At 44.1% G+C, this 27683-nt stretch overlaps 1 protein-coding gene across 1 annotated transcript; it reads right to left on the bottom strand.

Moving 5' to 3' along the window:
• Positions 1 to 1845: 1845 nt before the first annotated feature.
• LOC121045963 (slit homolog 1 protein-like) lies at positions 1846 to 27438 on the bottom strand. The gene is made up of 3 exons (XM_040499480.2): positions 26759 to 27438; positions 6049 to 6194; positions 1846 to 2009 (listed from the first exon to the last, which is right to left on the bottom strand). The coding sequence occupies exons 1-3, from the start codon at positions 27436 to 27438 to the stop codon at positions 1846 to 1848; spliced, it is 990 nt and encodes a 329-aa protein (XP_040355414.2).
• Positions 27439 to 27683: the final 245 nt, after the last annotated feature.

Raw genomic sequence — 27683 nt, 5'->3', positions numbered from 1 at the left:
GCAGATTTTTAAACCACTAAAGCTAAAATTGAAACTGTTTTTGTTTTTGTTTTTTTTGCTTTTTACTTTATTTGGGGTCTTTTACTCTTTGCTGTCAAGATCAGAGTGTTCCATGTCACTGGATAGCATAAAGACCCGCCGCGAAGATTTTGGGGCGTATTGCTGGCCTGGAGTGATATCCGCAGTCTGGTTGATGGCTGAGTCTCCTGAATCTGCGATTGAAATGCCAGAGTTGGAAGTAGGCATATGCTGTAGTGATAGGCGGAAGCGTATTTATTCAAATGCAGCAAAGTTGAGCCGGTAGACATGGCAAGGTCGGTTCACTTGTACCAGGGAAATAATCCTAGTGCGGCAAACCACACCGCCGAGAGGCGTGGATCACTTTACAACGGTGTCTGTAGTTCGTACTGTCCATTCCGGAGTATGATATATAATATTCTGATAAAACAGAGCGAGCACACAACCTTTTTCAAAACACTTCGTCCACTTTCCTCTTTGCCAGAGAGGTTCGCCTAAGATCGGACTATGATGCAGAAAATTTTATTTGCTTAGATTATAGAAAGCAATTACTTCCATACGGTAGATTTTTTTAATATAAATCTGAAATACACCGCGCGACACAGTTAGTGCTAACACGACATCGGAGGTTTCGTTTCGTATTTCACTCATTGCGTATATAAACACCAAACTCAATTTGGACCGCCTGATTTGAAGACCCGTGTTTGCAAACCTTCTACCTGCTTGTAATATAACTTTTTCAGTTGTAAAATAAACAAGGAGCGATGGGCAGTCGCTCTTTTGTGCAATCTGTGTCGCGCTCTTGACCAGATATTTCACATAGAGCTGCTTACTATCTCCGTTTGCATAAGAACCAGAGTGAAACAAAAAGAAGTGAAAGCATCTCAACTAATACCTCGAAATTGTGCATGACGAAAATCTCAGTAAAGTGGGAGGAGAAAGCGGGGAAACCGACCAGTGATCCCTTACAAATGACTGGTTCATAGGCATATTTATTTGTATCCTAGACACGAATTATTAAAATCGAGGCCTAAACTCATAAAAAAGCGTGCTGCTACAAAGTTAAAACAATTTATCCCTGTCATCACACTCCCCATAAAACCTGGTATGATATTCGGTAATACAGTAAAACCCGTATATAACGAACCCAAGTACAGCGAATTATTGTCTATATCGAACTGACGGAAAATTTCAATAAAAATGCACGTAAAAAGTGCTTTTTATAACGAACAACCTATTTGCTATATCGAACTTTTTACCCCGGGAACCCTTCCAAAAACGCGCAAACAACCGTCTTCCAGCCTGTCCCTCCCCCCCCCCCCCCCACACACACACACACACACGCACACACATACACACCAATAAAAGAAAGGTAGGTAAGAAAGAAAATTTCAAAAGCTCAAGTCGCGAACAAAATTGATCGAAGAGAGGCGATTCAGAGAGGGAGAAAGCTAAAAAAGCACCACACGCAAGCACAGAAAAAAAAAAAAAGAACTTTCATCCCAAAGCGGTTGTTCACGAATAGAAGCGATTCAGAAGTGGAGATAAGCTAAAAGAACAAACTCTGCATGCACGCGAAAAGAAGAAAAAAAACTTTCCAGCGCTTTGTTACAAGGCGGAAGCGAAGAGATGAGAAAGGAAGAGAAGCTCTAGCCTTACAACGAACGCATCGAAGAAAATCGTTGTAAATGTTTTTTTCTATATCGAACTACTTGCTATATCGAACTGATAGTAGCATTTCCTGCTGTTCCTTTAAACGGGTTTGACTGTAAATAGCGACTGTGAAACGACGGCTTTTGGAAACTAATTCAGAGAAGATAAAAAGGATCAGCTCATGACTTTGGAGTCATTGCCGCAAGTCATCTGTTCTGCGGACAAGGTCTTCAGGTAGCTTCCCTTGACCGCCGCCGGTGATACACAGTGAGCGTAGGTCCAGTCCTCACTGTACTCCAGCAAGAACCGGAGCCGGCAGTCGCAATGCAGCGGGTTTCCTGGGGACAGCAACAACACAGGATGGTACTAGCATCCCCTTCCAATGGCGATGTGCGCTTTGGTCTCAGTTTGCGGATTTAATACGCAATTAAAATAAATGCAATATATTTTTTTCTAATTGAGGTGAAGCATTCTACACTATATTGCCGTGTATTGCCATTATATACGTGCCCTGTTGTTGTTGTTTTTTATCTCCGTTTAAAATATACAGCTTCGAAACGCACACATTTGTATACATTGATATTTTGCTTAATATTGGTGAGTATACGTCGCAATATCTCGTAACGTTTTTAAGCTTTACTATATTTCAATATAATCTTCTTAACAGGATCAATCACCTAGACAAAAATTGTTGCTTTAATTTGTAAATAAAACCATTCACAGCACTTCAAACCTGTCTCAAGATAAACCTGTCACAAGATACAGCGTAAAATTTAAAAAAATCACATTTTTTTTTTCAAATTTAAGTTAAATAATTTTTACCTCATCGCCGTGTTTTCCCATTAAAAAAAGTAGGAATATTTCGCCTCGTCAAAAATACTGCGCTTCGAAATGTACCTTCCAAACTGACATTTTTGCCGAGGTCCGCGGCTTTTACTCCTTCTTTCACACATAAAAAAAAAAAAAATTAACAAACAAGACGGAACACAGAACATGCCGTGTTCGGCGCTCCGTACTATTTGTTTATTCTTTCGTGCGTAAAATTTAACCTTACCAACACGCTCGGTTTTAACTAATTACTCCCACGATTTATAAAAGAAAAAGTTATAATTGTAATATATATATTTTTTTTAATTTGTGTACAAGTGCAAATATTAGATATCTGACACAATAAACAGATTCATTGAGTGTACCTATAGAGTCTCGGCAGTACTTAGAAGCATCAACATGCACCCTCTTGTGATGAGCCCGCCTTCTCGCTTGTTCCATTGGTCACCGCTCGGTGACCAATGCGAAAACTGAAACACAATGCGGTGACCAATGCGAAAACTGAAACACAAATCCCGAGGAAGAAGCGAACACGACAACTCCGTTTGCGGTCTCTCGGGGTAGGAACCGACGGCAGCATCTCAGTGGAATGGAGAATTAACACTTCACTGTTTCTAACACATTTGCGCGCGTACCCAGCATCGACCTATGGAACAAGCACGGAGTCTGGCTTATCACAGGATGCGTTCATGGTGATGGTTCAAACTCCTGCCGAGAGTCTATGCGGGGAGCAAGTCGTATTCTGCTTGCGCAGGAGTCGCCATGACGTCAGAAGGACGCCGAGCTCTGATTGGCTTTGGTTGAAAGGATAGTGGATACACCTCAGTGCTAGATGCCTTGAAGACTACCCGCTATTTGATTTTTCAATCAGCCAATAAGAGATCGGCGTTCTGATCGCACTCCCTGTGCAAGAAGCAGACGAACTTGCACTCCGCATAGCTGCGCTTAGTGAACCTGCTTCTAGTGTCAGAAATCTAAAATTCAAACTGGGCACGAAAAAAAAAAAAAAGGTAATCTCACGAAAACGTTTTTACGGCGACAGCTGTTAGCAGTCCGTCTCCCGATTTCGTAACGGCGTGAGCGCGGACGCCGTCAGTTTCCCGCTAAATATAGCGGAAAAAAATGACGTCGCGTGACCTATGTACACATCGCGACACCGTTAGCGCGAACACGACATCGGCGCCTTTTCGCATTTTATTAGGAAAGAGTATTAGTGGGGCACACACTTTTACCCCTTAAATTAGAGCCCTAGATGAGCTCTTTCTACTATAACAATAATATCTTTGATGACAGCCTTTCGGATTTAAAGAAAAAACACAAAAAACTGGTGATTGCCTCTTCGTGCTAACAACGTTGCGCTCTGTACCAATTCAGTTTCCTCCTAAAATTAGCGGTAAAATTGCTATCACAAACCAGACGCCGCGGGACCATCACCAAAATTCAGGTTCCCCGCTAAATTTAGCGTAAAAACTGACGTCACTGGACCCATGCCCCAATTCAGTTTTCCCGCTAACTTTAGCGGAAAAATTGATGTCACGTGACTTATGCACCAATTCAGTTTCCTCGCTAAATTTTTCGAGAAGCAGGTTCAGATCACGACCCTAAATCCTTTCTTCATCAACAACGTATCGACGCCAAGTCAAGGCAACGTTCTTTCAATATCAGAGCACCGTACGTCGCGCGATCGTCGCAATGTCAATCGATCGTCATCGTCATACCGTCGAATAAGCGGCACAGCTGTCGCTCTCTAAACGCGTCGCGTACAAGTTGAAAAAGAGATAATATCACGATAACTTTCTTTTTCATTCAATGAAGGAGTAATTGAGGCTTTTGACTGCGACAAACATGTTGGCCTGGAAGCTACATTTCGAAGCGCAGTACATTTGACCAGAAAAATAATGCGACATGTTTTTGGTATTTTTAGTTTCTTTTTATTAATGGGAAAACACAGTGATGTGGTGTGGAAAACTTTACTTAAATTGGAAAACAATAAAATTTTGAATCTCGTTTAATCGAACGTTAAATTTGCGGAACCTTTTACCTTGAGAAATTTCGGAAGCGTTGTAAATAGTTGCATTTATAAACTAGAGCAACAATTATTATCCAGATAATAGACCCTTTTGAGAGGAATATATGAGCAGAAAACTAGTTAATTGTGAAGCTTAAGAACGTTAAATCCTTTCAAAGACCGCATCCTAAAAGAAAACAACCCGGGAAGCATGCCGTCAGCTCCCATTCTGCAGTGCTGACATCGACAAGCAGATAATTGAAACTGACGAAACGGGTTATTCGGACGCGTTTTAAATGAGGCTGACGCTGCCCAACATCACCCGGATACCAGGAGAAAGAAGAACTGATGGAAAAACGAAGTCGGAATTGACGTCTTTTTGGCCCTCGTTGACGTACAATCCCTTACAAGAAAAAAATACTTATACATGGTTTAATTACTTTAACTTGTACCTTAAAGGCCCGCAATGCTGCGTCACCGTACTGCTGTAACAACGGCAAACGGGGCAACTTAACTCCATGAAATCCCATGAGGTCGCGAGAGTCACTGGGTAACCTTACACTGGAACTCCCGACCTTCTTGTCAGAACCGCCGCTCGTCGAGGGCTTCACAATGGACATCGTCTGTGCTGCGTCTCACTAGTTGAGTGCAGTGCATGCGAAGGCAACGCCAGCACAAAGGAAGGCGGGACGGGAGAGGAGGGCGATGGAGGGCGAGGGGAAAAAGGGAGAGTACTAGGAACGTTAGAGAGGAGAGGAGGTTTCTCTCTTGTGCACCAGCCTTCCTACTGGTTTCGCTTTCTACCCTCGCCTGGCGTTGCCTTCGCCTGTACAGCACGCAGCTATTGACACTGAGTATGGGATCGAATCGAAGCGGCGTGGAGTGTGCTCGCAAGGCTTGCTCGCCGTCGAACTTAAAGGGTGTCATCGACTTCCGTGGAATAGAATGATAGATTAAGATAGTAAGTCCTAACAAAAACCCACACGCCCATTACTCTCCGTCGGGCCATAATGTTTCAGCCTTTCAGCACTTTCACAAGATTTACATGTGTTTTTTTTTTATGTCTTCATGGCTTGAAATGGCATACATCGGTCCTTCAAAAATCGCGACTGGCCCATTAACCTATCTATCTGCATCGGGTGCCACAGAGGTGTGCGGAACACTAGAGGTCAGCACTGGAGGACGGAGGTACGGTTGTCCCGTCCTCGAGAGGAGATGTTCAGCTCGCCCTAATTAACGCATAATATCCGTAGACCTCGTCGAACAACTTCAAGCCAGCAAATTTAGGGTCGTATTAGTTTTACGTTAGCCGAACGCACCCCTTGTTTCTCAGATCTCAAAAAGAAATGGTGTGGAAAGTGCGCTTCGGTATGTATTGCACGGTCACCTATCTGTCTCTTGTATACATTTCTTGTCGCCAGTGTAACTGGCATCAGTCTTATATGTTTAAAGCTTTAGAATCTACACTTCAAACATTTACGGCATTGACGCTATCGCTGCCATTCGAAAGTGTGGCAGATCGTCACACACTTCATCCTTACCGAACAGGTACACGTATGTGCCGTTCCTCAGCGGAGCCAGGCTTTTCTGGTTTAGGGTGGTAATGTTGTTTCGGCCAACGTTGAGAAACTCGAGGAGTGGGAAGCCCTGGCCGATGTCTTCTGGAAGAAACGTCAAAGCGTTCCTCCTGGGCAGAAAAAAAAAAAGACGAGCATTTTGTAACGTAGATTTGATATTCAAATATTTTGGTATGCCGCCACGATTGAAACTTACTTTCTATTACCCCTCAACGCCTGTCATTCTCCTCCCCTCTGCCCGTGTTAGTTTTTTCTCTTTTATGTTTGGATAGCATTTACGCGAGGGGATTTCTCCTTTTCACATTTATTCTCCGCAACAACAGTTCTTTACTATAAATTGTTTCTTCTTTATGCGAAACAATCCGCCCAATGTTTCGCTAATCAAGCTTCTTTTGGGGCCTATGTGCAACCAAGTGAACTCTTGTCGCGGTCGCGGTAGCTCCCTGTCAGTTCCCACCCCGGTCCTTTTCGATCTGTATCAGCATCGTACCGGCGTCTGTTCGTCTAGTCACTAGTGCCCAATGCACGTTAAAGGCCATAGATCAGCGGTCGTACTGCACTTACCTAATTGTTCACCAAAAGCGGATACATGAAACGCACATTGAGTGAAACTAATATCCCGCGCTTAGTTTTACTCAAGAACATCCCCAAGGATACGGACAGAAAGTGTTAAAAAAAAGCATCTTTGGCATATCGAGACGCAGAAAGGAGCACACCAATCAAAGAACAACGGGCATATTACCCGCCAAGTACGCACCTCACTGGGTGAAATCGGAGAATCTAAAGCAAGTGGGCGCGTCTGGAGGGTGAAGAAATGCACGGGTTGCGCAAAAAGAGATTCTGGTCAAAACGTCCATCAAGACAAAATGTTCATTGGGTCAAAATGTCCAACAGGTTATGGGAGACGCGTGTCAAAATGTCCACCGAGACAAAATTTCCAATCAGGTCGAAATGTCCACCGAGTCAAAACATCCATCTAGATGATAGATGATGTCTCGGTGGACATTTTGACCCCAATAGGGTCAAAATGTTCACCGAGACAAAATGTCCAATCAGGTCAAAATGTCCACCGAGTCAAAACATCCATCTAGATGAAATGTCCAATAGGGTTAAAATGTTCACCGAGTAGTCGAAATGTTCACTGGGTCGAAATGTCCACGCAATCAAAATGTTCATCGGATCCTTTTTTTAATCTATTTGCGAGTTTTGGAAACCCGACAAAATATATTTCTAAACAAGGTTGAACTCGGAACCTAGAAAACAAAAGTGACTGATAGCTCGAAAACCAGAAAGTGTGCGAAAATCAACTGGTCTCTGAAACTTTATCTTTACACGTACACGTTCCATGCCACCCTTTTCTCGATGTTTGACCAGTTGACCCAGTGACAAAGTGTCCTATAACGAACTCCCCTATGCGACCACGATTTCCGCTTTATCGAATTGTCTTTCAACCGAACGCCCGCCTCCCCCGTTCCGCTAAGTATGTAGGAGGTTTAGTTTAAAGGGATACTTCAACGAAATTTGAAATATTCCCGTCGTGTTCTAAAATAGGTTGAATATGATCCACAATATCCGTAATGACAATCGCACGTTTGTATTTTGATCCTGGTGGCTGTATTTTTTGTTATAAACGGCCCACTCTGGCAAGCGCTCGGAGAAGGCCCAGCTTAGAGCACGTGACATCCAACGCAATCGTGACGTAGGTCGTCTCAAGACGAGCAAAGCTACGGCGAGGCTGACGTCGAGAGGATGGCCTAGTCGTTCCAGCCACCGAAGCGGCTGCTTTTGTACGAATTTTGAGTGGCGGGTTAATCTTCTATAATCTTCTAGGGGGACAATAGCGACCTCTGCGACACACAAAAGGGATTCTTGGGAAGAGGGGAGTTCCTCCTTCCCCCCTTCTCTCGTCGTGGCCGAAGACGAGACAACCTCCGTCACTAGCTGTCAAGGTTCCTAGACGAGCATTACAAACGAGGCGTTAGCGACATCCACCAGGTGCTCTTTCCTAATCGTTTAATTCGTTTTAAAATTCCTTTTCGAGACTTTTTTAACAAGATATTGGTATGTTCCATGCGATACTGCTCTTTTGAACACATATAGACCAAAAAAATGAGCACCGAAATTTCGTTGTAGTATCCCTTTAAGGTTTGTTGTACTTTGCTATGCTCGGGGACCTTGTGGTGTGTTGAAGTGTAGCGTTGCCTCAGGCAGCAATGTGTCATTTGCTATAAAGATATATTTCTAAGGTTTCTGCTACAAACGTCATCATGCGCAGCTCGTTCACTTTCAGCCAAAGCAAGCAAATCGTTGTTGTTTTTTTTCAAATTTCAAAATTAGTACAGGCGAGAAACTTGTTACCCGTCTTTTGGAGCCAGAAAATTATTCTCAACTTCCTTCTTTTTTAATCTTCGTCTTAATTCATTCTTGACATTATTTCATCTAAATAAAAAAAAAACATTTTAGAGTAATCCTGTGGCTTTTTTTTTTTTTAGTTATATTAAACCATAGGGTACTGTTAATACGCAGGGCAGGAGCGGCTACAACCCTGTTTTTCTGAGCGTTAAGCTAACTTTAATTTTCCAGAACGTAACCGGCAACAGTTCGATACCGAAGCGAAATCGAAGGCACCATGAAGTGAATTCTCGGTTGGGATAAAAAATCATGAGCTATTCCACTCTGTGAAGATAGATGACCAGCGGAACTGTTTAGCACACGACATAAAACCGGCCCGATGAGCCGGAGGAAACTAGACACGCGCAACTGGACCGCTACCCGGGGGAAAGTAGACACGCGCGATGAGACCGCCACTCCGAGAGAGCGAAAGAAAAGGAAACTAGGCACGCAAACGAGAAAGGGGGGAAGGGGGATGAGCTTGGGACGACAACAAAAAGAGGGCAGTGCGAGCGTAGACATAGCCGACACGGGTCGCACAGCGGCAAATCTTTGAGAAACCCTTATTATCTATCTGAGAGTCTATTGATCTTGAAAATGGTGCCTATTGAAAACTAATCTACCAAATTAACCTATTGATAAATTATCCAAGCATCAAGGAGAATGCATAGAGTGGTGTTCCACGCGCCGCACGTGCCGGTGCCTGCAGCAGTAACTGTTCTAAAGCAAAAACCTAAAAGAAATGACATCTTGCACGCGCGTTCGTCAACGCTTTCTTTATGTTATTTACTTCGAATATTTTATACGGGGAAGGCGTGTGCGGTGCGAGCGTAGAGTTTTTAGTCACTGCACAACGAAAAATGCACAGAAACCTAGCCAGTGTTGGGTAAGTTACTTTTAAAAAGTAATTCGTTACAGTTACAGTTACTTTCAGTAAAAAGCAGTGAAGTTACCGTTACAGTCAACGCAACAAAAACGTAACTCGTTACAGTTACAGTTACTTTTAAAAGTAACGGCAATACTTTTCAGTTACTTTTCTATAACGCTAAAAAATGATGAAACACTAGAAAACGCCCCTCACCAAGTTTTATTGCATAAAAATTAAAAATCATGCTTTTTAGTTTATATCGAAACTTAGCAGCAGTTGCTTTTTGCAAATAGTGGCTGAAAGTTTCCCTCGTTTGATGGCGAGCACGTCCCTGCTCTTGCTGAACAGGCCCCGCGCAACCAGAGCAACAAGCAAACCCCGCGCAAACAGCAGCAAATCTTGCCTCGACTGTTGCACCACGCCGGAGCAGTGGCGCAAATCGAAATAAGAAACATGCGCAGTGCCCTCCGTGTGTCTTGTTGTTTCACGGTTGATTCACCCGATTAAAAACCGTATGAGCAGAAAAAAGAACAACCGCAACAAAGATTGGGCTTTAAGATATACTAAGATGTAAGTGTCCTTGCACAAAGTACAAACGCGTGCAAAGCATAACTAGACTTTTTTTATCACATTTACACGTGGCTATATCCGGGTCGAGACTCGCGAGGAAGAACGTGTTCACAAGTTTAGTCAAGGCCAACTTAAACTAGCAATGTTAAAACAGGCAATTTGGAAACTGCAAGAAATAGCCTAGATTGTACTCGCTCAATAATTTATTATTCTTAAAGCACTGGAAAGTAACGATAAAAGTAACGTCGTTACTTTCATCGTTATTTCAGAAAAAAGTAATAGAACTACAGTCACAAGTTACATTTTTAAAAAGTAACTCGTTACAGTTACAAGTTACCAAATAAGTAACGAAATTACAGTAACGCGTTACTAGTAACGCGTTACTACCCAGGACTGAACCTAACCATAAACAGCTTCGCTATAATAGGAATTTTACTAATCGCATGTCGTTTAGTCCGCAAAAATATAACTAAAGCACGAGCACAGAAAGCCTATAGCCTGCTTTCCGGTACTAAAGTTTAAAAACATAGCAGTCTATTTTGTACCTTCTTTCCTTCTAAAGCTCTCCGCCTTTTCACTTAGATGCATCCTCGGTTCCCCATCACGCAAGCCGAACCCAGCTCACGCATTAGACACGAACACTGCGACACTTGGACGAATGCGCTCGTCAACAATCCACCCGTCGACGAATATCTGAATTCGCGTTCGTGGCCAGTGAGTGCCGTGACGGCATTTATCATTTGAGAATGACAACTTTGATGGTGTGCTCAAAAAGCACTGTCGAAGCTTGGAGCCATCGGCTCATTGACCAAGAACGTCACGAGTAACGATCACGTGATTTCTCCTCTCGCTTTTGACTTGAGGATTAATGCTAAAGAGAAAGAAGTTGAAAAATCACTTCATTAACTTTTCATTTCATTAAAATAGAGACGTGTGCATCCTGTGCATTCGTTTTTTGAGTACTTAATATTTGCCACATTTCTCGAACAAATTTTAGAGATTTAGAATGGTGTAGTGCTATTCGTTAGAGTGGGGTGAATACTTCGCGGGACCAGATGTTTGAGATTGTTCTTAAATAGCTAAATTTGTGTAACTAAAGTCAGCAAACGCGCGCCATTGATTTTTTTTTTTTTCAGTCGTTCACATTTTTTTTTAAATTTCTAGCACTTTTTTTCTGAACATTCGGCATCTTGTTCCAACCACTGGGCACCTTCAGGCGGAGGTTGAGCGGGCCTTAGCGTTTGTCTTATTTTTAGAGCGCGGCTCTTAGGCGCCCGTTTCCGGCTTGAGCGGCGTCGGCGTCGCCGTCGCCGTCGCCGTCGCCGTCGCCGTCGCCGTAACCGCGCGGTGCATTATGGGTAAATTTTCCCGAAGGAACCCGAGGTCCTCCCGAGGTCCTCCCGAAGGAACCCGAGGTCCTTCGGGAGGACCTCGGGTTCCTTCGGGAGGACCTCGGAAGGACCTCGGGTTCCTTCGGGAGGGCCTCGGGAGGACCTCGGGCTTTTTCGGGACGACCTCGGGAGGACCTAGGGGGGGGGGGGTCACGTGACGATGGCGTCATCAGTGACGATGACGATGACAATGCGGATGCCAATGACGTCATCAGTGACGTCACTGATGACGTCATCAATGACGATGACGATGGCGATGCGGATGCCAATGACTTCATCGGCATCCGCATCGGCATCGTCATCATCACTGATGACGTCATCGTCACGTGACCCCCCAAGGACCTCGGGCTCCTTCGGGAGGACCTCGGAAGGACCTCGGGTTCCTTCGGGAGGACCTCGGGTTCCTTCGGGAAAACCTAAGGGGGGGGGGGGGGGTCACGTGACCTGGGGGGTCACGTGACGATGACGTCATCAGTGATGATGACGATGAAGATTCCGATGACGTCATCAGTGACGTCACTGATGACGTCATCAGTCACGATGACGATGGCGATGCGGATGCCAATGACGTAATTGGCATCCGCATCGTCATCGTCATCATCACTGATAATGTCATCGTCACGTCACCCCCCAGGTCACGTGACCCCTCCCCCCGAGGTCACGTGATCTCCCAGGTCACGTGACCCCCGAGGTCACGCGACCCCCCCCCCTTCCCTCCTCCTCCGCAAGAGCTGCGCTCAAATTCGGCGTTACAGGGAGTTGTAAACGGCTTTCATTTTTTTTAATAGAAATAACTCTTCTCTCCAAAACATCCGGCACGGCAAAGTATGGCTTCTAACAAGATTAAAAAGTCTCTCAGCTTTGCAAAAGCGGTCAGAGTATGACCGTTTGTGCCAGATCGCGAGTGTATCTATACAACACATGTTTAAAAGACGGTATCAGCACCAGTGTTAAAATATAAGACAATGAGCTAAACTATCTAACGGGTCAAAATGTTCATCGCGACAAAATGTCCATCGAGTGAAAATGTCCAAGAATTGACATTTGGACTCGATTGACATTTCGTCTTGATGGACATTTTGGCCTGCAATCCACAAAAACTATTGCCGTTCCGTGTCTTGTTCTGCTCAGTTATTAGTCGTTCGGAGATCTCCGCCGAGTGCGTTAGTCACGCCTGCGCCACGGCGACGGCAACGACCAGCCTTTACCGTTACCGCACGGCTGCCGCTTCGTCGCCGTCAGCTGGTTCCGCGTGCCTTCAAAAAAAAACGAGGCACGTTGCCGGCATTCTCTTTTCGTGATATAACCGCAAATATACAAACAGGAACATTTTTAACAAACCCCGAGCCTTATACACCTTTCCAAAAAACGCTCCTAGGCCGCCGCCATGTTGCTGATGCTGATGCGGCTGGTGCGACTCTCGCGCCCTCTATCAGCTAGAAATTTTCTGCCACTCTCTGGGACTGTGAAGACCCGCTCAGCGCGGTTCTCTACCTACGTTTTTGCGGTTTTGCATTCGACGTTTTCTCGCCCCTCCCGAAAGTTTCCACTTAATTTTTTTATACGTGCTGCGTACCTATTTTGTGTTATCTTCCATTGTGAGAAATAAGGCTGGTAAGTGCCTGCCATTCAAGCTTTTCTGCTCGACATTCACGGGAAACGAAGGAGGTGAAGGGCGTCGAACGACCCTAGACGCGAATTTCTGCGCACATTGTTCTCCTCCCTCCCAGAGATAATCCGCGTAGAAGTTTCAGTCATCTCCAAAAATAGTTGTCCGGGTTGAGGTGAGAAACGGGTCAGTCGCGTTTGTTTCTTTGTCTTGGTGCGGTCGTGAAAAAAGGAAGCTCTCCCCAAAACGTGCTCCAAAGCGAAGTCATCTCGGATTCTGTCCGATCGTCAAGATGTGACTGTCGTCAACTGTGACTGTGTTATTTGATTTCTTTCTCAAATAAATTATTTTCAGATAACGCTGCATCGTGTGGTACGTACGATATATTGTTCGAATGTTAACACTTCCTCAATTGTATGTCCGTGTGCTGTCCATCGGTAAACACGTTATTTGTGAGCGTGAAAAGTGCATGACTTTCGGCCCTCTTCTGTTGCAATTTATTTTTGACAACAAAGCGCTTTGTCGTTTCACATGCGGCGAATCCCGCGGCGCCATCAAAACTTGTCGTAAGAAAAAACAAATAACTAGAACTATACATTCCAGTCGCATTCGTTCTGTCGCGAGCGTACCCAACAAAAATAGATTACAGCTTTTTTTTTCGCTTTTTTTGTTTTTTCAAATGTGGCAGAATGCTTTCTCAATGTCCTCGGGAACATACATGTACCATGAAACACAAAATATAGCGGAGCAGCGTTTGAAACTGTGCCTACGCAGGCTGCGCCTATTGAAATCACAGTCCACTCGGTTAGGGTTAGGAGGGACGCCGGTGAGAGTCTAGCCTCAAACTCAGTGACTAGGCTCAAAAACGGTCTGTTGCCCCTGGGGTCGAGTGTTTTTTGGAAAGTTGTATACTCGTTATTCCGAAAGGAGGTTCTCAGGGCAGGGTGAAACACAGTAAAGCAATACACCGTCCCCAAACGACTTTTACTCGAACACAATACGCCGTCCTAGTTGGTCTGCTTAGGGTGCCTTCACGTACGCTTCGCATAGAGTGATGCCAACTGCCTGTTTCCCTTTCCCACACCCTCTTCCACCGCTATTTTGTTCCTCATTGTTTCCCCGTGCGCCGGAAAGTGGCATTTGTGTCGATCGGTCCTCCCATCCGAGGGGGGAAATGCTAATCCTCCCTCCGTGGGTTCCACAACGCTGCTCCGAACTTGTGAGATAAAGTGCTTGTTTCCGGGAGGGTTATAAGCCCCACGAATTATCGCCGAGACCAAAATGGCTGCTGGTTTGTCGGCGAGTGGTATTACAAAGGGTGGCACCACCCTAGCAAAGCGCACATGAAGGCTCCCTAGGTCTGCTCCTTGTGCACCTCGTGCGTTCGTTTCCCCTCAACCTCTACCACAGCCTCCTCTATACTCACAAAGCCTGGCAGTTCGACGACGGAGCCAGGAGTGCCCGGTCGTAGATTTGGAGCGCGAGGATCTGGTAGCACAGGGCATCAAAAAGCCATTTCTCCCGGAACCTGGAGGACAGCGCACAGCTTTTGCAGCGGCGAGGACCCGAAACACACTTGTTCGCTCGGGAGAAGTGTGTTTCAACGTCTCGCCGCAGCGGGGCGCCCGTCACGTGACTGTCCTCTCATACGTTGTCTGCCGCTCCACCTTTTCCATTTCGGCGACCGCTTCTCGGGGCGATCTGCCAGGCTTTGTCAGTATATAGGAGGCTATGCCTCTACCAATGACGGCGTGCGCTTGGCTGCTTCATCATGTTGCCCTCTGACTGGCGTGCTCCTCCTTGGGTCCTAATGCACCGAAGGCGCATTTTGGAACACTTGCTCGCCGTATCTTTTCATCTCGATTCAAACGTGGTTTTGAGGCCCAATTTTTAATCTGGCCAAACAATTCTCTGTTCCGGGAGCATTCCTGAAAATTAAACATTTCGGCAGAAATCTGCCTGGTTAGGTGAGTATTGATCAAAGAAGCTCCAGGTACTCTTTGAATGAATGACAGCACAAACATCAAGCTTAACGTATCTTTTTTTCCCTTTTTTTTTATTTGTTGCATAGGCGCGTTACATTCGGCGAATTGTACTCAAATGATTGTATTGTGGTGGTTGTTCTTGATCTTGGGTTCTTTAATTCCGTTGCTTTATTGCTGTACACTTCTGATACAGCCCGAAAGGGCTTTCAGATTTGTAAATAAATAAAATAGATAAATAAATATATATATTCTAAGAGTGTCACAGAAGAGCCCTAGTGCAGTATTTGTGCACTAGGGCTCTTCCCTTGTGCACAAAGTAGTAGAGTGGTGTAAGGTTCCGGAACCTTTTTTATCTGTTGTCTCACTTCGTCTGAAGACCCTGCGCGAACGATTTTGGGCGAGACGTGTTGGGTTCACTAGGGGATGTTTACGACCTTTGGATGGGAGAAGTTTGTGCACGGGGCGGGGAGCCCCCTTTGTGGTGCGGGTGTCCCGGGAACAGGCCGCGGCGCGGCGGGCCGCGGCGCGTTCCGCGCCCCGCTCGGCTGCCTGCAGTTGGGGAAACTCCGCGGTTAAGTCTTTTCCTCTGGTAGTCGACCAGTACCACCGCTTTGGGTTGTTTGCTTGGAGACTTGTTTATCGCTTCCCAATGACAACTGCCGGTCGTTTTCCTAGAAGCGTCTCGGGCACTGTGCTTCGTCTGTCGGCACCCGCCCCTCCAGCCAGTGCTTGGAGTGCCAGGGGTGATTTGTCGTGTCTGAGGGCCAGACTCGTCTGCGCCTCCTACGCCTGGCGCTGTCTGGCCCTGGGCTCGGAGCGCCGGATGAGAATGTTGACCCCCACGGGAAATTGGGAACGAGAGACAGGCTGCTCTCGATAAGAGCACAGGCGGGACAAAGGGAGGAGCTCTTTGGTTCGGTACCGATAGAGAGAAAGAAGCCGCTCTCTAACGGCGGCCAAGTCCGGGGCTCGGGTTGTCGATGTTTGTATTCTTGTATCCTGTATGTTAAATTGTCTTTTATTAAACTGTTGCAAAGAAGCATTTACGTAAGCAGTTGTCTGGCCCAAACTGCTACACCACCGCCACCATCCAACGCAAGCCATCCTCCTCCACACCATCGAGGAGGAACCACCATCTACAATCTATCAAAAACCTTACTAGTGGGCTTGGGAGCACGTTCAGAGCAGGGATGGCTAATCGCTTCCTGTTCTACGTACAGTTTAGTATAAAATCCTTTTACAAGTGTGCTAGAAATGATTATGCTGCACTGATAGTGCTGCCGAGCCCACGCAGCTTGTGTAAAACTATTTCCGAGTGTTGGAACGTGAGTGCTTTGTTGTTACATCTCAGCGGTGATGTCGAGCTTAATCCAGGACCTGATACGGCTGTGGATCAGCTGCTTGAAGGTCAGAGGCAGATTGCTCTAAATATAGAAGACATAAGAAAAAATCAAGAAGGCTTTGGTAAACGACTCGAATCAATCGAAAACTCGGTTATTAACTCACAGCGATTGTTTAATTTATTTTTATTTTTATTTATACATACTGCAGCCCCACTGGGGCTATGGCAGGAGTGGGAGTTAAACACAGACGGTCCGGACATCACTGTGGACCACTGTCAACGGCACACAGAAATTCATCTGGTTGTAGTGATCGGATGTTTCCTGGTAATAAATTCCAGCGTTTAATGGTGTGAGGAAAAAAACTGTATTTAAACATATCAGTACGAGGATGAAAAGGTAAAATGTTTAATTCATGGTGGCTCCTAGTTGCAGTTGGCTCGAGAAACTTTATGTAGCTATGTAACGAGTCAAAACGTGATGAGTTAACCATGAAATACAGAGACTTTAGGCGCTCGATACCACGACGCTCAGAAAGAAGTCTTAGGCCTAACACGGAAAGATTAGAGGAAGGAGAAAAGTTTCTGTCATACCGACGACAAATAAAACGTACCGATTTCTTTTGTACTGATTCGACCTTATTTATATCGGACTCTTTGTAGGGAAACCAAATAATAGAACCATATTCGAGGATTGGGCGAATCAAAGTTTTAAAAGTTAAAAGCTTAGTATCTTGTGGTGCCACACGTAAGGTACGCCGCAGGTATCCAAGTCTTTTAAGAGATTTGTTACATGTCGTATCAATGTGCTTAGACCAAGATAAATCAGGCGTGAAAAGGAGGCCAAGATATTTTTATTCAAAAACTCTTTCTAGGCATAACCCGTCAAATGAATAATTAAACGCAGAAGGTGATGAACGCCTAGAAAAGTCATAAAAACCGTTTTACTTAAGTTCAGGTTCATTTGCCAGGTTTTACACCACGTACGAAAATTCACGAAAGAATTGTTAAGAGTTATATGGTCATCGGAGGAGTTTATCACATGATATAGTACGCAGTCGTCAGCGTAAAGTCGGACCTTAGTGGAAATACAGCGTGGCAAATCATTGATGTATAACAAGAAAAGTAGCGGTCCAAGAACTGACCCTTGTGGAACACCTGATGATACGTCAACTGTACAAGACTTTGATGAGTTAAAGTAGACAAACTGAGACCGTTGAGAAAGAAAACTGGATATCCAGTTCACAAGACGTGATGATTATTTAGAATTAGGTTAAGCTTGTGTAGGAGTTTAGAATGAGGAACTGTGTCGAAAGCCTTTGACAAATCTATAAATATCGCATCAACTTGGTTACCGATGTCAAGAGACAGACCGATATCATGAACAAACTCTGTTAGTTGTGTCATAGTACTATAACCGCGTCGAAAACCATGTTGGAAATCGCATAAAATATTATTAGTATCGAGAAACTCTATTACATGCCTGTAGACTATATGTTCCAATAATTTGCATGAATGTGACGTTATAGAAATTGGTCTATAGTTTGACAGTGATTGTGAGTTGCCAGATTTGTATACGGGAATAATTTTTGCGAGTTTCCATGATGAAGGAACTGTGGCCGTTGACAGTGATTTCTGAAAAATAACCGTGAGATACCGACTGCACCATTGGGAGTACCTGACAATAAATGAATTAGGAATGTCATCAGGACCAGGACTTTTTTAGTGTCTAACTTCAAAATCAGGTTTAGTACGCCCCGAACGTTCACATCTATGTCGTCAACCGCAGACTGCGAAACATGAGTAAAAGGAGGAACTTCAAAATTATCAACTGTAAATACTGACTGAAAGTACGTATTAAACGCTGTAGCGATTGTCAGCGCGTCCATAGAAGTTACGTCGTTAATTATAAATGAGTTTGAAGTTGTGCTGCCTGGTAAAATAGATTTCCAGAATTTTCGAGGGTTGCATTTTATTAAGTTTTGTAAGGTAACACGGAAATGGAAGTCCTTCGCGGAATTAGTTTTGAGTCGGAGTTCCTCCTTAGCTTGAATAAACTGAGCAGACTTTACTGGGTTAGCGCAACGTTTTCCACTCCGCAGTCTGCCGACCCGTCGCGATAAATGTAATAATTCTCTTGTTATCCAAGGTTTGACAATGTTACTTTTTTTAGTTTTGAGTGGCACAAATCGCTGGATACACGATTTAACCAAGTCTTCAAAAAATGTAACGAGTAATGAACTGCAGAAAGCCTAGAATCAAATTTCCGCAATAGATGCGTCTCTAAGGGATCTGCAGCAAACCTCCAAGGAATTGCAGACCAAAGTAGAGCTCCTAGAAAACCAGGGAAGGCGTTCAAACCTTATAATCCACGGGATTCTAGAAAATGAGCTCGAAACCCAAGAATCGTTAAATACGCATGTTGTTGACAATGTATTTAAAAAGAAACTAGGAATCGACGTCGAAAGTGTACAGCAGATATAAAGATTGGGAAGGCAGATACCCGATAGAGTAAGACCAGTTTTTCTGCGATACGATAACTTGAATGAAAAAACCGCAATCCTTCGCAGCGCAAACAAGCTAAAAGGAACTAAGATATTTATTAATGATGATTTTTCCTTAAGGGTTAGAAATATTCGACGGAAACTTTAGGAGAATAGCCGAGTAAACAGAACCAATGGTGATAAGTGTGTTCTCAAGTATGACAACTTAAAAATAAATGGAACTAGGTATGTTTGGTATGACAGCATAAATGATAAAGTTAGGTATACTACGGAAAGAGGATATCAAGTTAGGCAGTCGCAACCGATATGACGTAAAGTATTAGTAGACCAACGAAGCTTTCTTTTTATTAACCTTAATGCAAGAAGTATTATTAACAAAGTAGAGGACTTGGAACATATTCTAATTGAACATGACTCCAAAATCACGGTAGTTACAGAAACGTGGTTGCAGGAGCTTGTATTGGATATGATGAGATAGTCCCTCCAGGTTTTAAAATACTAAGAAAAGATCGTGGCAGTAGGGGTGGTGGTGTCGCTATAATTGTTAAGCGTGACCTTGTCTGGAACTTAATCGAAAACTCATCGAACATTCAGAGCGTTTGGTGTAAAGTAAAACTACCCAACATTGAAATATTGATAGGGGCTGTCTATCGTTCACCCGGTTCCGGCTTTGACTTCATAGAAACATTAAATGACTTTTTGATTAAAACCCTGGCCAACAACCATAATGTTATAATTGCGGGAGACTTTAATGTACCACGCATTGATTGGGATGCGTTAACGCCTGGAAACCAGAACGTTATTCTGGCTTCTGCATTGATCGATATGACTTTCTCTTACGGTGAAAGACTATACACGAGACGAAAGTGGATGCAAATCTGTTTTTGCCTTACTCTTTCTTAGTGACAGCGTCATGTTGTACCCATTTGAATATAGTGTAGTACCAGGCATATCTGATCACTCCATGGTTACTTTGTCTCTGCATCTTGAAAACCTGCCAAGTACGTGTTGCGATGTCACAACATACAAACACTTCGATTACGCGGATGATGGTGGTATATTCGATAAGTTGGAATCTAGTTATCCCGGTTTTAAAGATTTGAGTCTTAACCTTGCAAATGATGTTAACAATCTATGGCTGAAGTTTAAAAAAATAGTTATCGAATTCATTGATCAATACGTTCCCACAAGGAAAAAAAAGGCATAAAAACAATCCGTGGATCACGAAAGATATCGTGCATGAAAAGCGAAAAATCTCGAGATGTAGAGTGCAGCTGCGCAAAACCAATTGTGAAACCATACGTGCAACTATTCGAACTTTGAGTGCCAGCCTAAAGACAGCAATAAAAAATGCTAAGCACAAGTTTTATAATATTACAATGTCTAACTTCCTATTAATTGCACCCAAGAAGTTCTGGCGATAACTCTCCCAGGAAAAGCGAAATCACAAAGCTGATTTGTGATGATGAGCCAGTCATTGAATCGGTGGATATAGCCAATACGTTCAATAAGTTTTTTCTACAGTATTTTCTAGTGACGATGGTATGGCACCAGTGTTTTATACGTACGCAAACATCCCGGCGATAGATGATGCATTTTTGTCATACGGGGGAATCTTTTCGCTTTTACTCAACATTGACCATTCGAAATCAGAGGGACCCGATCAGGTTCCAAATTCTTTTTTAAAGAGATACGCAGAATGTTCAGCCAAATATCTTTTCATTATTTTTCAAAAATCACTATAGTCAGCTGCTATACCGGATGATTGGAAAATGGCTAAAGTATTTCCAACCTTAAAGTCAAGTGATGCGTGCAGTGTAATGAACTACCGGCCAATTTCGTTAACATCAAGTTGCTGTAAACTCCTAGAACACATAGTTTCAAAGCATATTAAATCATTTTTAGCCACTCATTCCCTATTGAATGACAGGCAGCATGGATTCAGAAAGGGTCTATTTACTACAACGCAACTAACTGAGGTCGTAAATCTTCTTTCTTGCGTTTAGGACGCCAGGGGACAGGTAGATTGTATCTTTCTAGATTTCGAGAAAGCCTTTGATAAAGTAAACCATGATAAGCTAATGATTAAATTACGTCCGATATTAAAAAACCAGCTGCTGCTAGGTTGGATTGAATCCTTTTTAAAAAATCGTAGACAGTATGTAAGCATCAAAAATGGCTATTCAGATATCTGTGATGTTGCGTCGGGGGTTCCTCAAGGGTCCGTGTTGGGCCCGTTGTTGTTCTTAGTATTTATAAATGATCTAGTGGGGGATCAAGAAGTGCATGCTAGGCTCTTTGCGGACGATCGTGTCATATTCACTGAAGTTCATGCGGCCTCTGATCAGGAGAAATTAAATGGATTTTTGACTAGAATAGATGAATGGTGTGCCACTTGGCAAATGTCTCTAAATCTAAAAGAAAACAGTATGTATAACAATCACTCACAAACATCAACCATTAATATTTCCCTACTAACTTAGTGGTACTTTGCTGTCTTGCGTGGATGAATTCAAATACCTTGTCATCGCGATCACAAACGACTTAAAATGGAGTACGCACATCCATAAGATAGTTAAAAAGGCCAACAGTAGATCGGGCTTTCTCCGAAGATCCCTTAAGTTTGCGTCCGTAGAAACAAGGTTAACGACGTACAAAACGCTGATCAGGCCTTTACTTGAGTATGCGTCAGAAGTGTGGGATCCTCACGTGATGTATCTTGAGCGGGAACTGGAAAGAGTCCAGCGGCTTGCAGTGCGCTTTATATTTTCTAGTTATCGCCGACTTGAATTCCCTACCCAGCTTCGTTCGCAAGCCGGCCTTCCATCGCTTAGCACTAGGAGAAAAACCAAGCGTTTAAAACTTCTCTTTATGATTCTTAATGACCTTGTTTTTATTGACAAAGCATCTTTTATTACGCCTCACCAATCTAGAATTACAAGAAACAAACATAGTCGACATATACAAGAATACAAATATAACAAGGAATGTTTTAAAAATTCTTTTTTTCCACGCACAATTCGCGAGTGGAATTCCCTGCCGGAAAGTATAGTAGCATGTCAAGATGCGGAAAAGTTATTTTGTTCATTAAGCGTGTTTCTAGATATTTAGGTATAGTGGCATGATCTGTATGTGAATGAACGGGTGTGCTTTTGAACCATGTGTACCTTTGTTGAATCGTTCTTTTTTGTCACTCCTGTAAGAGTCCCGACTCGGGACTGACAACATGTGAAATAAATAAATAAATAAATACAAATTTTGAGAAGTAATGAAGGAGCGAACGGTCAAACATGCGATTCCGACAGGTGGAAGAAAGCACGTTGCGACCCTTTAACTATTCTCAGGCACAGCTTGTTAATTTTTGAATGTGATTGATTTAAGATATGATAATGATGTTTGACATCTCCGGAAATGTCAAACTTAGCTATTCTTATTGAATACAAATCCGATATACGTTTAAAATAAAATATGTTACATACATTTGAAGGAACGATTGTGTTAAAAAATCCAGCGAAATCGATATTGATTTAATGTTTTTTTTTTACTTTGAGTTTTATTGGTAACGAAGTAGATTTGTGGGTTTATTAGCAAATATAAACAAACCAATATTGTGTTCTGTTTGTAAATCCGCAATTCAAGCTTGAATCTTGTCGACTGTTCGTTGTAAAGGAGTTTTCGCATGGTGGTATTCTGGTGAATATGGTGACGTGGTATAGATAATTACCTAATAATTATACTTTAATTAACACGTGACCTTAAAAAAGCTAAATTGTCAGTGGTGCATATTAGAAAGTATTTACTATGCCCAACGAAGGTTGCCATTTTCCAACATACATCGGACAAAGTGAAAGCTTTATTTGCGCTCATATAAACAATTATTACTATCTATTATATATATATATATATATATATATATATATATATATATATATATATATATATATATATATATATATATATATATTAATAAACCACTTTTATACCTTGCGGCTAATAAAATTTAAGCAACTAAAAAATCAGTTTTTGACAAATCAATTTTGAATTTGTTATACTTCCGAAACGTTCGTTCAATCAAGTGGATGTAACAATTTTATTTTGTACAGATGATACTGAATTTGTATTTATTGAAAATAACTAGATTCGAGCTTTCTGGTGATGTCAAGATCTTTCAAATATTTCTAATAGATCACACGTAAAAACTTGCCAAACTTCGCTAGAAACTCGTCAAAGTTCGACATTATTTCTTTTATTAATTCAAAAATATAGGATTTTGTTCAATTCCTCAAACCTAAGAAAGCCTATTATGAAAATGTCACAACATAGTTTTATTGCTTTATTCTAAAAATTAGAAGAAAAATAAAAATGAGCGGTCAAAGAAGCAATTCCAGACCTGCGGGAGAAACGTCAGTGTTCGCCTCGGCTATTTCAATAGTCAATAAAGCGGGGGGAAAATACGCCAAGCTTGCCGTCTCCGCTGTCTTTCATCTCAAACATGCTCCCAGAACATAATTTTTTTGTTGTTAAAAATTAAAGCTTTGACCCCAAAACCGTGCCTTAAATGAGATGAAAACACCAAAAAATAAGAAGGCAAGAAAACATAAGGATCGGTGTCGTCGTTTTCTTTCCTTGGCCGTGCTCCCTGGCTTTTCGTTATTTTTATGCAGTTTAGTTTATTCCCCTGCCCCTCCGAATAATAAAGATAAAATACACAAGAATTAATAAGTTTAATATATTGTACAATACATTATATTAAAGTGCCACAAAGCTACGCGCTCTGGTAATTGCGTGAATATAAAATATGCAAAACGACTATTATTACATAACATGTTAACTAACGCAGAGTTCCTTAGATAGAAATATTTCAATGTTACAGTCGCGTGAGCGTGCTTCATGCTGGTGTGAAGTTGTATGCTGAAGAGCAGCTCTGAACGAACATCAGCTTTTTAGTTCCTTCCGATAGCAAGATTCTGTAGCTGACCGGGCGCCGTCCCAAGACAAAAGTAATAGGCCTGTTCATACTTTTCATATTTTGCACCTAGCAGCTGGCGCACACATTGCGCTTGGTTGGGTAGGATTGAATAAATAAATGAACGCAAACGACTCAGCCCTTTGAATCCGGCGGCGATTTGCACCATCGACTGGCTCCGCGGGGACAAGCCAAAAACTATACGTGCCAGCAGTTTGTTCTTGTTTCACCTTAAATTTTAATAAGAAAAAAATATCATCCATGCGGAATCGCAATTTTTACGACCGAAGCGACGCAAGCTAGAAAGAACTGTTGGCACGCCGGATGGTGATAATACCGCACGACTGCATAGTGATTGTACCGGATTTGCTCCTAATTAAGGTTATCTACTGCTATCTAGCAAAACCAGCCTTCTTTTCTAAGAAGACTGCGTAACCCGTAATAACGTAGAACTTCATTAAAAAAAAATTATGCCAGCACATAAGACGCGGGGTAAGCAGAAAATGTGACACATCCTTCCACAAAGCTTCCGACACTTTCGCCCATTAAAATAATTCGAACTTTCGCAGGTGTGTAATGAAAGCGAACGCATCCGACAAACATTTCTTGGAAAATGTCTTATTTTTTAAACATATAATAGCCGTGCGAACACGACGAAGGGAATTGCACATCGAGTATCATGCCGACACCCAGAGGTCGGCATTTTAGGTCGCCCTCACTCACCCTCACCCTCACAGCCACACTCACCTAGGCTCCTCACTCACCCTCACCCTCACAGTCACACTCACCTTCAGCCCTTCATTCACCCTCACTGAACCTCACGCACTCACCGCCCTCACGGCCCTCACCGCACTCACGGCCCTCACGCCCCTCACTCACTCATGGCCCTCACGCCACTCACCGCCCTCACGCCACTCACCGCCCTCACGGCCCTCACCGCCCTCACGGCCCTCACGCACTCATAGCCCTCACCGCCCTCACGGCCCTCACGCACTCATAGCCCTCACCGCCCTCACCGCCCTCACGGCCCTCACGCCACTCACCGCCCTCACGCCACTCACCGCCCTCACGCTACTCACCGCCCTCACGCCACTCACCGCCCTCACGCCCCTCATCGCCCCTGCGGCCCTCACGTCACTCATGGCCCTCACGCCACTCAGGCCAGCTTCAGATGGGGCAATTTCGCCCAAAAACTTTACGTCGCAACACCAGCAACACGGGCCGCCCGTGATCACACGCAGCAACCAATTGCTGCAATTTGCCATCGTCATCATAAAGTTTTATTTTTCTTGCACTATTTAGGCACAATTACGCGTTATAAACGTGTTTTTATGCATTTAAATCTCGTTAAGAATACTAATGCACCTTTCTAAGACAGTTTATTTCCAAAAAAAACGATCGATTTCAAACCAGAACCAAGTCTTTGGGTGTCATCATCACCGTCACCAGGTATCACGTGAAAATTTTGCGTCCCTGATTGGATGCAGCCGCTTCAAACGTATTCGAATTGCTCCGAGTTGCTTCCTTATTTCGAGCCGGACCCGATCTCAGCAATTCGTGTCGATCTAGGGAAAGCTAAAGAACAACCCGCCATTAACACCAAAATTGCTGAGAAAGATGCTCAATCTGAAGGGCGCCTCACGCACTCATGGCCCTCACGGCCCTCACCGCCCTCACGGCCCTCACCACCCTCACAGCCCTCACCGCATTCACGGCCCTCACCGCCCTCACAGCCCTCACCGTCCTCACGTCCCTCACCGCCCTCACGGCCCTCACGGCCCTCACCGCCCTCACAGCCCTCACGGCCCTCACCGCCCTCACAGCCCTCAGGGCCCTCACTCACCCTCACTCACCCTCACGCTCATGAATTTTCCTGGTTCAGAAACTCACTCACCCTCACCTCACCTGTGAAGATGAGGGTGAGTGAGGGTGAGTGAGGGCCCTCATGAGTGAGGTTTGCCGAGGTATGCCGACACCTGATCGTGGCTCGTGCGGTCGACACACCGGGTGAATGAGATCATTGTCTTTTTGTCCTTAACGTTTTTCAGAGAGTCACAAAAATTGAAGTCGACCGTAATGAACTTTCAGCGGCTCAGATATGAGGGCACCTAGAACACACACTGGGGCCTAGAACAAGAAGAAATTTAATTTGTCCCAAAATGGTGTCTGACGCCTTCGCTTGTAGATGGGAAATGTGGCCAGTGTTGTCCGAGTGCTAACTTGGGGTCCTTCGCGTGTATTACGCAATACACTTTAAGAAAGTGTGTTCCTGCAGAACACGTAGACAGCAAATCAAGGCGAATCACAGAAAGGATCCCAGCCAATGATGAAGCTCGCTACGATCTGAAAAGGTGCGATGTGCGCCGGGATGACGTTTGACTTGCTGATTCTTCCTGCATGCATCAGAGTTTTCATATCCAATCGTGTTCCAAATTTTGACATTCACATATTTGTTCGCCGTGATTGGCGCCCTATTGTTCTGCAGGAAGATGAACTCACAAACGTTTTCGTAGCGTGATTACACGACCGCATACTAGTCCAATGCTGGACACGGGATCAAAACGGGCGGAAGAACCTAGGAAGATAGTGGCAGAGTAATACAGTTTTTCATGCGTAATGTTGTCCGTTTTTTGTGGAGTCATTTTTTAAAAGTAGCCAAACAAAACAGTCTGACAGAGGAAATTTAACTGTGAAACTAAGAAAATTATAGTAGTGCGACCACATTGGAGATTGGCATTTCTTAACAGAAAATCGGCATTAACTACTGAAATTATCAGGAAGGTGAATAATGGATATTAATAATAATGTTTTGAAACCCCGAGACTACTGCTGGCACGTGCATCAGATTGGGCTTCAGAGTGGGAGGGCACAACCTCGCATGCAATACAATTTTAAAATAACGTGATCATCAATAAATCTTTACTGGCGCGCTGGACATTGCGCAAAAAAGACGCCGACAAGCACTCTTGTCAGATATCTTCTCAGCTAAATCGGCCATCATTGTCACCTTCTCAGTAGAAATTTCGACTACTTCTGACTTAAAGTACTTACTCAAGGTCCAGCTCCCGTAGCTTCAGGGCAGGCAGCGGCAGCATCGACCTCAGAAATTTCCTAAGGTTAGTGTCCCGCACGATGACGAGTTTGAGATTTTTCAGCGAGGACAGCCAGTTCTCGTCGATGTAGCCGATGGTCGAGTTGTAGATATACACCCGATTCACGGTCTGCGGAAGGTCATTGAAATCGCCGGTGAGCTCGAGGTGCTTCATGTTCCAGAACTCGAGCTTTTCGAGCTTCCTAAGTCGGTCGAAAATCTTCCAGGAGTACGGCAGCGTGCTGCCCTCCCTGAAGATGATGATCTCGAGCGAGTCCTCGATCCCCAGGAACGGGTTGGGCCCGGTCTCGAACTGGGCGAAGCTGTGTACCCGCGCGTTCCGCAGCTCAATGACGCTCACGTTGCCGTCCACGAAGGTGCCGGCTGGGTAGTAGTCCAGCTGGCTGTCCTTCAAGATGAACCACAGGTTGCGATACTTGAGTGCACGCTGCACGTAGTGGTAGAAGTCGCCCACTTTGTTAATGTTGGCGCACGTGTAGAATTTGTAGTTCTCACAGTCTTGGCTGCAGGCAGACAGGTAATCCCTGTCCTGACACGAGGGTGCGGATGCCGCCTCATGAAACAGCGTAGTTAGGATTGCTAACACCGCGGTGGCAGCCGCTGTTTTCCTGACCGGCATCGTCGCACTTTGCCTTGGCGCGACGCGGAACGAACGCGGTTCAGCGTTTCGGTGATGACAGCAATTCCAACCGGTTCCGCTCAAGGGCACACGCGCTCTCGACACAACACCCCTCCGAGATGTCCGCACCCGTTCAAAGACGGGAGAGTGGAATTAACGCTCCGCTCATTTACGTCGAAGGTTGTTGAGCTCGGATAACACACTTTGAATAATTCACGGCCAGCACACCGCCGAGACAATAGCAA

Source organism: Ixodes scapularis, unplaced genomic scaffold (genome assembly GCF_016920785.2).
Source record: "Ixodes scapularis isolate PalLabHiFi unplaced genomic scaffold, ASM1692078v2 PGA_scaffold0__279_contigs__length_252992795, whole genome shotgun sequence".
NCBI lineage: Eukaryota > Metazoa > Arthropoda > Arachnida > Ixodida > Ixodidae > Ixodes > Ixodes scapularis.
The sequence above is the reverse complement of the archived record's forward strand: the minus strand, read 5'-3'. Positions and strand labels throughout refer to the sequence as shown.

What these genes read in the sequence shown, in the direction of transcription:
- LOC121045963 (XM_040499480.2), bottom strand. Translation starts at nt 27,438, where the DNA reads ATGCCGGTCAGGAAAACAGCGGCTGCCACCGCGGTGTTAGCAATCCTA. An exon ending in CTACGGGAGCTGGACCTTGA is followed by an intron (nt 6,195 to 26,758) that starts GTAAGTACTTTA and finishes TTTTCTGCCCAG; the next exon opens with GAGGAACGCTTTGACGTTTC. An exon ending in CACATACGTGTACCTGTTCG is followed by an intron (nt 2,010 to 6,048) that starts GTAAGGATGAAG and finishes TGCTGTCCCCAG; the next exon opens with GAAACCCGCTGCATTGCGAC.